The 12,417-nt window shown below is 40.3% G+C and overlaps 1 protein-coding gene across 3 annotated transcripts in view; it reads left to right on the top strand.

The window, feature by feature from the left end:
* frmd4ba (FERM domain containing 4Ba) overlaps positions 1-12,417 on the top strand; it is a 51,231-nt gene that overhangs the window by 20,706 nt on the left and 18,108 nt on the right. For all 3 annotated transcript variants that reach the window (XM_037975098.1, XM_037975097.1, XM_017435837.3), the window contains exons 2-7: positions 4,840-4,905; positions 5,042-5,136; positions 5,276-5,368; positions 5,657-5,741; positions 6,771-6,827; positions 7,155-7,177. In XM_037975098.1, the coding sequence (XP_037831026.1) occupies positions 4,840-4,905; positions 5,042-5,136; positions 5,276-5,368; positions 5,657-5,741; positions 6,771-6,827; positions 7,155-7,177 (419 nt within the window). The remainder of the gene's footprint in view (positions 1-4,839; positions 4,906-5,041; positions 5,137-5,275; positions 5,369-5,656; positions 5,742-6,770; positions 6,828-7,154; positions 7,178-12,417) is intronic.

Below are 12,417 nucleotides of genomic sequence, written 5' to 3'. Positions count from 1 at the left end.
TTTGTCACAGATGAAATTTAAAGAAAACTGCATGCAAAAAAAAATATCCACATACATAACAATGGGATTTTAATAAAACAAGTGAGAACACCCAGCTTTCTGTAGAGCTCTGTAGCTCTGACATACTTCACAGTAAAACCATCATTCAGAGTTAAATGGGTCACAGAAAGTCAAACTTGACATGACTGAACTGGTGTTCTGATATATTGTAGTTTTCGTAGAGTTTGCCAAGAAATGATCAACTTTCGGTGTGACAGTGGTTCACACTCTAGCTCTTGAGTTGTCAGAACTTTCGAAAGTTTTTGTGAAAAAACAAAACAAAAAAAACCCTTTTTTTTGCAATCTTAACACTTTTTTTATACAGTTTATACATCAAAACATAGGCATTTTTGTCTTCTTTCACCCAGTGTGTCTTTCATAGGGCTTACAGTTTTTTTCTCTAATCCCCCCCATAGTGCCAAGTGCCCTTGTCCAAACTCTCATTGACTCCCATTGTATCTGAGCTCCGAATTTCCTCTTCAAGACTGGAAGTGAAGGCTCTTTTAAACTTGTCACATCTGCATAAAACACTGAAGTGTAAAAATTGACACGTGTAACGGTCAGATGCTTCTGTCACTTGCAGCTTAGGAAATTTGTCACTTCGACTTGTAGTTTTTGCACGGTGACTGTTTGTTTGAGGTGTACTTTCTACTCTGTGTTTCTGTCTGCTTGTCTAATTAGAGGTGCTGTTAGGGAGTAAAAAACACAGGTGTGTGGTTCCACTGTGACTCTAATGGGCCCCTGGCATATCTTGGTTCTTTTTACACTTCTTATACAGTCTGTGCATCATATTGTAGACATTTTGCGACTTAGATTATTACAAAAGGAAGTCCCAACTTTTTATTGGGCTTTAGAGAAGAAAAATGATGTGTGTTGGGACTCTGGGATGCTGGAACTGCATTAGCACCCTTCAGATTTTCCTCAGAAATGTTTTGATTGATCCAGTGACACCCTGTGTGTTCCTAGAGTTGGTGGTGGTCAGAACTGCAGGGTGGGCCCACTTGAGTCTGAGTAGGCCAGTGTTACTAAAAAGAGGACACAGCAGGTCGTCCTGCTCTTAATCACAGGACTTCAGGAGGTGTTGACCTCCCAGGCACATTTTTCATCCTGCTTTTTTCAAGAAGCCGAGCCTTGCTCCGAATCTCTGATCCTCACATCAGCTTCACCAGTGTCGTCTAAAAATCTAAAAAGCAACAGTGCTTTATGACTAAGGTTTAAAAAATGACAGGGACTGCTTGTAACTGTTAAACAATTTTTTTAAGGACATCTTGAAATTTACTGAGAAGTGTTAAGGAGCCTGAGTCACATGCACATTTTTTAAGATGAATGTGAGGTTTAGAGGTTGTTCTTTGCTTAAAACCACCCTGTTTGTTAAACTGTTTTGTCCCTTTCTTCCTGTTTTGATGCCACTGGCTGAAACAGCTCATCGCTGATAGATTTAGACCCTCTGAGAAATTGTGGCCTGGACAAACACAATAACTTATGTTAGGGTTGCTACTGATTTATTTTTCATGATGTTTACTGTCCTATCCAATAATTCCTCATGCGATGCCAGATCACATAAAGGTGTACTTTTCACAGCTGATGTTGGATGTGAACGCCAAATGGAGCGAACGGGTATGGTGTTTGGGTCTTCGCACTGCATTATGTTAGTGTGACTGCAGCTCAGTCCTTTGATGAGCTGCACTCACAGAAACAGAAATGTCACTGAGGTTCAGGGCAGGGGAAAATGACAAAGTGGAAAAGTGGTTGGAGCTCTGTAAAAGTGAAACGACAGCTTTGATGTGGCGCTGCAAACAATATGAGATGTGAGACTACAGTTTAAGACCGTACCGCAGGGCGTCCTCTAGTCCTGCCGTCCCACTGACTGGACTTCAACATAACTATGAGTCCCCCCCCCACCCCCACACACAAAACAACAAGCATCGGGCCGCATTTTCTTTTTTTTTTTTTTTTTAACTGAAGTCACAAAAATAACTGGAGTCCTGGGCACGTTTAATACGATAAGACTGAGTGAACAACAGCACACACTGTTAGAAATGAGCTTCAAAGTGTTATTAACAAACAGAAATAAAGTCGCCCTAATTCTGCCAGGCTTTACAGAGTGTTTATTTTCTTTTTGTCTGGATTTGGGTTTTTGGTTTTCAGTTAGTTGCTTTATGTTTCAGTTGGTGTTTATTATTTTCTGTTATCTTGTAGTTTGGTTCGTGTTTCTTTCTGCCCTTGTCTCATGTGTCTGTGTTTGTTTTCATTTTCATTCCCCCAGCTTAGTCATCTGGTTACCTGTCACTCCCATCTCCACCTGTGAGCAATTATAATCATGTCACCTGTCTCCACTTACCTGATTATCCTCAGCACTTTAAAACCCGGTCATTTCTGTTTGTACTCCGCTGGTCCATTGTCGTTGTTTTGCCTCTTGTCTTGCTGTTTGTTCCTGGTTGTTGGTTTTCCATCCCGCTTGTCCCTGTCTCCGTTATGTTAGTTTTAGTTTGTTCTTTATTTTGTTTTGCTGCCACGTCAGCTTTTATTTTGTGTTTCTTTATTTAATAAATTATTGTTTGTTAAATATGAGTCTGCGCTCTGGGTTCGCTCTCGTCACTCCACCTCATGACACTTTTATCTTTGAACATTAAGACCATTATGGAGTAAAAGCTGATGTGACCACATCAGTTTTTACCATCTGAAGGTGAAAGGGCGATAATGATTTTGCCCGTGTCTGCGTGGGGTGTGTGTGTTTGTTCATCTGTCTCATCAACCACTGGATGAATTTTAATGAAACTCTAAAAAGCCATCATTGGATGTGTATCTGCAACTGCTTAGCTGATATTTATTCATTTTTACATATTTTGAGCTAAAATTTGGTGTGGTAGTAGCGGACAGTCATGCTCAAGACATTCACTGCGGACTAACATCCCAAACCTTCTTAGCACAAAACGATTTTAGTTTTAAACTTTACCATGAAAGGTTGAGGACAATATACATTCCTTTAAAGATTGCTAGCTATCAAACTATTTCAGTATTTTTAAGCACTTTTAGGCTTACACATGGGCCTATCGACTGGCACGTCTTTTCTTAAAGTGCAATTAAATGATTGATGCCTTAGAAAAATTAATAACAGGAAAATTAGTGTTTTCCTTGGTGTACTTACTCACTAGCATATAGATTATGTACTAGGAATACATAATGCCCGCCACTTTTCATGCCAGAGTTTAGACTTGGATCATCTGATGCAGAGTTGTGGCAGTTTTAGTCAAACATTGAAAACAACGTTATGCACAATCTCATGTGCTTTGTTAGCCTGGACTATGTGTTGTGAATGACTCTCAGCTACTACCACACCAAATTGTAGTTGAGTATCTGTAAAATTCGCTGAGGTACAGCCATTTTTATGTAGGCTAAGGATCATCTTGAATTAGGTTGAGTCCAAAAGTTATTCAGTTGTAGATGTTCATCAAATAGTTACTTTATGAGAGTTTCACTGAAATCTGTTCGGTGGTTCATGAGATATTTTCCTAATGCTACAAAGAAACGAACACAGGCCGAAACATTATTGCTCTGCTTTCGCCTTCAGCAGCAGACGATAATGAATGGCATTGGCAAGTGGACTTTGTTGCGTTTATCCTGCATCATGTCTGTTGTTTGCGTTTGTGCTAAGCTAAGCAGCCCTCTGTGTTAGCAGTTCTGTCAGACCGGTATGAAGAGTAAGATGAACTGAAAGAGAACAAAAGAACTTCCAGCAATACAAAGTTGAGTAAAGCAGTGCTTACTCAACTATATACCAGACATAACACGAAAGGCCTGAACACTTATGCTTTTTTTCAAGTAATGAAACCAGCTGTTCTTAGAATACAGTTCATTAACATAGGAAGCAAATTTGTTCAAAGAGTGAAAAAAAATATGCTTTAAAACATCCAAACCTACAAGTTGGCAGCTTAGCACCCAGTGAAAGAAAGGTTTGGGTTAGTATTCATCAGAACGCTTCTTTATTTTACTTTTCCCCGCACTGAAAGCCACTTCTGCTGACTGCCTCAGAATGTAGCTTGAAGCCATTAATTATAAACAATAGAACAGGAATTCACCGAAGCACGGCTGCTTTGTCTTTCACTTTTGTTTCTTTGCAAGAGAGAAAACTGAGTGATGACGATGTTTTGTGGACGTTCAAAGCCTTCCTGTTCCAGAGGAAAGACATGAAGGGAAGGAACAATTATCAATATAGGATCCCACTGGGAAAAGATAAACTGTTTTTTTTTTTTTCAATTGCTTAGGAGAATGATCTCACGATAACTTTGAGCTTTTGGAAACTGTGTGTTCATCTGTCCGTTGTGTTAGCAAAATATCTCATGAATCTCTGGGAGAATTTAAATGAAACTCTCATAAAAAAATCATTAGATGTGCTTCTACAACCATTTAACTTTTGGAGTCTACTAATTTCAACATGGCCGCCATAGCCAACTGACCTTAGGGCTATAGCACAGTCAGTTTTATGGATATTGAGCTAAAATCTGATGTGGTAGTAGATGAGTCATCCTTAACACATACTCTAAGAGCTATTACATCTCACATGAACTCCCATGAGATTGTGCATCATGTTAGTATTAAGGGTTGACTGAAATGGCTATAAATCCATCATTTTTCACAATAAAATGATCTTAGTCTAAAACTCTGGCATGAAATGCTTGGCTTTTTATTCTTACTTGTTTATTTAGCAGTCCCTAATCTATGACAAGAGCAAAAATGTGCAGGTGGAGGTGAAGAGTTATTTTGCAGACGTTGTCATGACTCACTGTCTTGTCTCCATAGATGACGGAGGGTCGTCTGTCCCAGGTTCTTCTCCTCGATGGCAGGAAGCTGGAGCTGCTGGTTCAGGTAGCTCACTTTCAGAGAGGAGTTTTATGAGTCAGGCACTTCTGTTTTCTTCTTAATCTTCACTCCTTTTTACACCGTTGTCTCTTTTGAGTTTTCATACAAATGATCTAAACCCTGCTCTTGACTTTCCCTCCAGCCGAAGCTTTTGTCCCGTGAGCTGCTCGATTTGGTGGCCTCACACTTCAACCTAAAGGAGAAAGACTATTTTGGATTGTGCTTCACAGATAACAAGTAAGTCCACTTCCTCACATTAGTAACATTTTAACAGTTGCTTTTATCAAGCAACTGATACTCCTGTAATAGGAAAATAAGGGAAAGATTAAGCTGAGAATATTGAAAACACGTGATTTCTTATTTCATCCCTGCTCAGCGGCCAGAATAACTGGCTGCAGCTGGATCGTAAAGTCCTTGATCATGACTTCTCCAAGACGTCAGGGCCATTGGAACTCAAGTTCCTTGTGAGGTGAGTAAAAAGCACAAATCATCCTGTAATTTCGTTTTTTTACATAGACGACTGTGCTAGAAAGACTTTTATCTGAAACTAACATATTGAGCAGTCCCTTTTAAGATCCATAACATGTCCCAACCAGCAGGCGGCAGTGATGGAGCACAAAAATGTGTTCCTGTTTGAATCAAAACAATATTACACTTGACAAGATGAAGTATTATCTGTGGATAATGCTGAACACTTGCAAATGCTTTGATATTCTGTTTTGAGTTAATCTTGATGACGTAAAATTAACTCTTACAGGTTTTATGTTGAGAAGATCACCCTCTTGAAAGAAAATACAACAGTGGAGGTCTTCTTCTTAAACGCTAAATCTTTGGTGTTTAATGTAAGTGTTGGAGTTTATTTCCCCTCCTAGATTTCACTTTATCAAGTTATATGTTGTGCTATTTTAAATAGTATGCCTATTGTTATTGTTTATGATTTATCATTATTGAGGTGTATTGGCAAATTATTTGGCTGAGAGGTTGAGGGGTAGGAAGGAGAATCTGATTTTTATTTTTATTTTTTCCTTTTGGATACTTTTCTTTCTCATACCCCACAAAATATTAAAAATGAAAAAAAAATTCCCATTTGTTTCTGATGTTTTTGAAGCGTTCGCATACATACATAAGATCTCGTAACATAATATTTTCTGATGTGTTTAAGTCATTTTAATGAAAACCCACGTCCTTTAAAACCATTTAAAAGTTCTCAATTTGTAATACAATGCCGCGTTCAAATGCTGTAGAAAAAGTGAAAAGACTTAGCTTACCATTTAAATTGTTAATTATAAAGTCTAAGCCCTAAAGTATGACTCTGGTAATACTACTAAACCGTAAAATGTCCTGGAAAAACGTAAATACATACAAGTAAACGTGTGGCTGTAAGAGTGAACATCTCGTTGTTGTTAAGAGGAGAAAGAAACGTGTAACTTTTACGAGGCTACGTGAAGGCAGCATGGGATCAAACGTTGCAGGCAGTGCAGTTTTTTCGCGGGGAGAGCAGGCTGGTCACCATGGGAGACGGAGACTGTTGAACCTGCTTTGAGACCGTACCACTTTGCCGAAGGGGGTCTAACTTTAAACAGGATCCTAAACTAGTCTTTGCGTATGTTATTGTCTGATTTTACTCTTTAAGGTAAGTTCCAGGATAATCTCGGCGCATAAAAATACGTTGAATCCCTTTCACAGACAGTTTAATTAGAGTAATGTTTCTGCGGCGGTGGTTTCGTCGGTAACGGTGGGACCGAGGTACGGTCTCGAAGTATGGGACGAGAGGGTTTTTTCTCTCGAGTCAAGTGTTTCAGCTAGTCAGCGCCGTGTGCGTGTTGTGTGAAACCCTTGCCAATTTCACCTCTTTGCTTTTTTTACAACAGGAAACTATCGAAGTGGAGAGCGAAAATGTTTTCAAGTTAGCCGCTTTCGCATTGCAGGTAAGAAAGAGTTTGTCGCAGCCCCTCCTGGCTGTAATGTCACTCACCCCCCGTGTGTGAAAGAGGACGGACGGTCCGGACACAAAACATTTAAAAACATTTGTCTCTCGGAGGCGTTAAAGAAACTTACCTCTTCTGAGTCGCATTGACCTCTAAAATCAGCCTGTGTTTTTAGATACGAGTGAAATATTCGTGGTAAATAATGGTTGTTAAATGTTTAACATAACCCCCGTGACGCTTTTTGCTGATAGCTAACATTTAACACAATAGTTTGTTTAAACAGGTAAGAGCTTGAATAACGCTATTATTTTCCTATGTTTTTTTAAGGAGGCCAAAGGAGATTATACAAGGTAAGAATTTACTGTTTATTTACACAATAACTTTTAAAAAAAACCTGCTGCTATTCAGTTTGGTATTATCGTTTTGGTTTCATAAAGTTGACTTCATTTAGACTATATTTTGCAGGATAAAAATAAAGTTTTCTTTATATGAAAGCATGAGGTTTTATTGACTTGTGCAGTAGTTTGGATGTAAAGACAAACAGGCAATTAATATTAATAGTAATGAACTGCATTTTGCATTTGAATACAGGCTTTTTTGTGCTACGTTACAAGGAAGCAGCATTTGATTAATGTTTGGTGTATAAATACTGGCTGTATGTTAATATACAACTTGACTGGCTCCGATTTCATTTTGTGTTTAGCCTCCCTCGGTTAATCATTGCCTGGATTTTGCTGGTGACATTGAACCTGCTGCCACCCACACGGTCCATATCACGCCTCTAAAGTCAGAACTGTGTGCTGCTTAATATTACATTTTAACAGAGACCGCCAGGAGTTCAATTAAAACCAAGAGGTTGTAAGTTTACTCAGTTTAGAAAACAAATGGATTTCTCTTAATTTAGGTAATCCGTGGTTTGATAAATGACAATTATTTTCTTTGAGAGCAAGTTTTAGATTACTATTTTGATTCAGTAAAATTGAACCGTTGGACATATTCTTATTTCCAGAATTCATAGCTTCTAAACAAAACCATTAAATTGTTGTAAAATCACACACATCACATCTCTTCAAAAACAGGGAGGTAGATGATACACTACAGCCTAGTTTGAATCAAAGCAAGTCATGCTCTGAGCTGATTGAGCTCCTAGGAATCATCATAAAGTAACTCAAGGATATTGGAGGTTCTCCTTCCCACCTTTCTGTGTCGAGTTTACATGTTCTCCCTGTGCATGCATGAGTTTTCTCCTCCCTCAGACCTAAAACATGAACGTTATGCCTAGTTCACACGGCAGTAGTTTGATGCCGATTTTGTCCCGATTTTCCCCTTCCGATAATCTTGGAATGACTCTTAAGCGCTAATCTTAAGCGATATTGCTGCCGTGTGTGGTGTGCTAAGAGTGATCTGGTCCACTCGGAAGGACGTTGGGACCAGTCCAATCTAAAATCAGGAATATTCAACATGTTGGATTGTCTTGGCCCGATATCGTTGCATGTGTGGCGTTACCCCGAGGATGAACGAGAACGCAGCCTGTCGAATGTGACAGGTAGCCAATCAGAAAGCGCGGTGACATAGGCACAGAGGGGGATTTTAAAATAAAAAACGGCTAACATGGAGCAACCGAAAGTGCGGTGGACATCGGAGATGGACGACCGACTTGTTCATACTCGACTCGTTTGTTCAGCATGTCATGTAAGCCATATCATAACCGAAATGACAAGGACAGGAGCTGGACCAAAATTGCTATCGCAACTGATGTACCCGATAACTTTTCGGCCATGTTTGTTTACTCTAAATTTACATATGGTATTGTAGGGTTTTACGGGATTTCCTGTCTGGAATCTGAATGTTCATGAGTTAAACTGGTTCATGTGTGGTTTGTTGCTCCTGCCGTGTGGCTGGACACCACACACTGTCCAATCAAACCTGTTATACCTAAGATTTTTTTATCGTCACGTGTGTGATCTGTTAGGTTTTGAAAATCAGCCAACAATTTTAAAATCTTTCCGTGTGAACCAGGCATTTGGTTCATTGGTAACTCTTAAATTGTCCCTAGGTCCCTAGGTGTGAGTGAGCACGTGAATGGTTGTTTGTCTCTGTGTGTCCCTGTGTTGGACTGGACACCTGTGTACCCCTGTCTCTCGCACAGTGACTGCTGGAGATAGGCACCAGCTCCCGGTAGGGAAAAAGCAAGTAAATAAAATGGATGGAGTGATATTAACAGGAGACATAAATGCTTGATGTGATTCAGATGACAATAACACAGTCAATACTATTATTGTTATTGAATAATTTGTTTCCTCATCTATACTGAAAACAAAGCTCATCACAACACCTGCTGCATGTAAACACTGGTGTTATTTCAAATCCATGCATTTGGTTTACGAAACTGAGGGAATGGAACAGAGTCTTATGACCCCGGCTCCTGGCAGGCTCCGATCATTGTTGTCTGTTAAGGCAGATGCGGTGTGTTTCTACTTTCAACATGTGCAGCTCAACTTTTGATAAATGTCATGTACCCTGATCCATGACATGTCCAAACAACGTGTATGTGATTTGGTTGGTGGTGCTGCTGTGAGATTCCGTACAAAAGCCTCCATGGATGAGTGAAAATGTTTTCACAGTGGGCCTTGTTCTCAGAGGCTTGACCTCTTGATAAGGTGTGCAGTTTTGTTTTCTCCAGCCATTGAAGTAAAGGGCATTAGCTGTCACTGTTCTGGCTGACAGAGTGACTGATCAGGGTGAAGCAGCCTAACCTGTGCTGCTAAAGGCTTTTCTGTCCATTATATACACACAAAGATTTGTGCATTACAAGGTATATTGTGTGGGTAGTTTCAATGTCGATATGTGCAATGCTAAAAAATGCCCTTTGACCTCTTGTTAAACCATTGTCTTTGTTCTCTTCTGAAAAATAAGAATGCAACAAAGCATGATTTGATTGTGCTCAATTAACAATTAGTCATGTAGGACCTAATAACTACTCATTGCCATTTATTGCAGACCTTGTGTAGATTTATCTCAAGTGTTTTTTATTTTTCTCTCTTGAAGTAACAGTTTGAAGCTGTGAACTTTCACTTTATGTGGGAGTGGGGATGGGCCGTTTTTTGTCCTGGCTCTGAAAGGACAATGAAGGACAACGGGCCAACGATTCAAACAAAATCTGGGATTTGAGAGGATGGGAGTGTTTCCAAATCTAGCTGTCATTTTCTAGTTTTGCAGGGACACTCTTAACATTAAAAATTTGCTGTTTCGCTTGACTGCTATTTTGGGAGTGTAGTCTGTTTCCTTCTTTGGTGGAATAGATAGTGTTGTGAAATAACTTTGTTTTCTCCTCTTTAATTTGAGTTGAATAAACAGCTCTGTTTTGTAGCAGTATTTTTCATCTCTGTTAGAGATCTTTATTTTTTTTCAAAGAGAAAACAAACCCTTAGTATCCCCCCATGAATCATATAATATAAATGTGTCTCCTCTTCCTTGTATCAGCCATGAGTCGTGGAGCAGTAGATTAGCTGTGGAGGAGTCAAGGAGGTCTCCTCCTACAGTCAGCTGCCTTAAGAGGGATGAGCCAGACCCCCTGTCCAATCGCAGACAACCTGGCGTCAGAGGGAGGCTCACTGTAGTCATGTTATTGTGTTGGTGTTGGTCAACCCCCTGCTGGGCATTGAATTAATGCGCCATCAGGTTTCCCATTGTAACTCTGCCATGCAGGAATTCCCTTTGCTAAGTCAGTATTGCATTTTGTCCTCTTCACACTTTATTGCTGTGGCTTTCATCCCCTGCAGTTACAGTCCACAACTGAGTGCGGCTTGTTGCAGTTGTTCTCTTGGGTTTGATGAAGAGATTATAGAAAATGTTGTTCACTGGTGAATGATGACTTTAATTATGCCTTATACTTTGAAGGGCTACTAGGGGATTTTGTTCTGCTCGTGTAGTTGTATAAGCTTCAGACGTGTTTGTTCCACTATCTTTTATCTACATGTAATTTTAAATGAACTTGAGTGCCAGGCAAATTCAGAATTTCCCACACATGAAATGGTATTACACCCAGTTTTCGTCCACAGTTCTATTTACAGGTGTGGCCTGTAATTAGTGGTTCATTCACAACTCTCTCATTGTGCACCCTCCAAAGTCCCCAAGTCTCAGCCCTGTGGAATAGCTGACACATGAGTATTATCTCTCCCACACTGGGTAGACTGAGCTGGGCTGGGCTGTACCGGGTGTAGGAATCGCCCTCATGCTGCGGGAAGATAACAGACATAGTAATGAATTCCAGACTGCTGACACGACAGCGCGGCTGCAGAGTAGATCACCCCAACAACACCGGGGCCCAGCTCCCCATAAAATGTATGCCATCAAACATGCAGCCAAGTGCCGTGGCAGCAAAACCCAGTCAACCAAGGAGAAGGAGCTGCAGTGAAGAGTGCCCTTACAGCGGCTCACTCTTGATTTTGTTTAGTAAGCTGTTTTTTTTTATAAATGAACCATTATGGTTCTGTCCTACCATGTCAGAAGGTGTTAAATTCTGATGTTTTTCTATAGAAAGAGTGAAATGGATGTTCATAAAGTTAAATTAAGGTCAAATGACCTTTAACTTCTCCTTTCCAATTATCTAATTTTGTTGTGTTGCATTGCTATTGGCTTAGCTATGAATGTTCTAATCGTATATAGTCTGACCCACCTGCTGAAGTCCACAGGTTCTGTGACAGAAATGGTCTGTCCAAGACTTGAAATCACAAGCTAAGTATTTTCCAAGGGGTTTTGATTTTCAGTGATTGTCACAGCCATGTTGATTCATAAAGTTCCATTGCAGTCTGGAGATTAGTGTGGAATGAATGCTATCAAATGAATAGATAAAACAATCATAGTGCTTTTCACATAAGTCATAGAAGTATTTATCATCTCTGTGTTTCTTAACCATTTTGACAGCTTGTAGCTGATTTTATTTTAAGACTTTGCTGGCATGAATCCACCTCATACAGACTCACAAGTCTGTGTTGACATTATGGGTGGCCATTGCTAAGGTGGAAGCATAGCTTGCCCACTAATGTAAAGGTTTCAGCTCAGTGTATGGCCTCCCCATATGTTGAGATGTCTTTAAACTCAACACTAAGCTCCAAGTTGCTCCCCACAATCTGTGGTCTGAGCAGGCAGTCAGCCCCCATCACTGTGTGGAAGAAAGGTGCTCATTCTGACTCATAGGACACTTCTTAGCTGATTCCATGGATACCACCTATAAAGAAGATTGAAACTACTTTGTGAGAAGATGGTTGTGGAAGTGGTTAGTACTGTCGCCTCACAGCGAGAAAGATTCAAGCTCACCTCCCAGCTTTTGTGTGTGGAGTTTACATGTTCTCCCCCTGCATGTGTGGGTTTTCTCCGGGCTCTCCAGTTTCCTCCAATTTCCTTTGGAGGATCTGCGGTGGAAGTGGTTTCCAGCTACAGGTACTTGGGTGTGCACCTGAGTAACAACCTCACCTGGAGCAACAACACTTCCAGTCTGGTCAGGAAGGCACATCAGCGGCTCTACTTCCTCAGGCGGCTGAGGCGAGCTGGACTGGGGAGCTCAGTCCTCACCTCCTTCTACAGATGT

This window comes from Kryptolebias marmoratus, linkage group LG4, assembly GCF_001649575.2.
Source record: "Kryptolebias marmoratus isolate JLee-2015 linkage group LG4, ASM164957v2, whole genome shotgun sequence".
Lineage (NCBI taxonomy): Eukaryota > Metazoa > Chordata > Actinopteri > Cyprinodontiformes > Rivulidae > Kryptolebias > Kryptolebias marmoratus.
The sequence above is the reverse complement of the archived record's forward strand: the minus strand, read 5'-3'. Positions and strand labels throughout refer to the sequence as shown.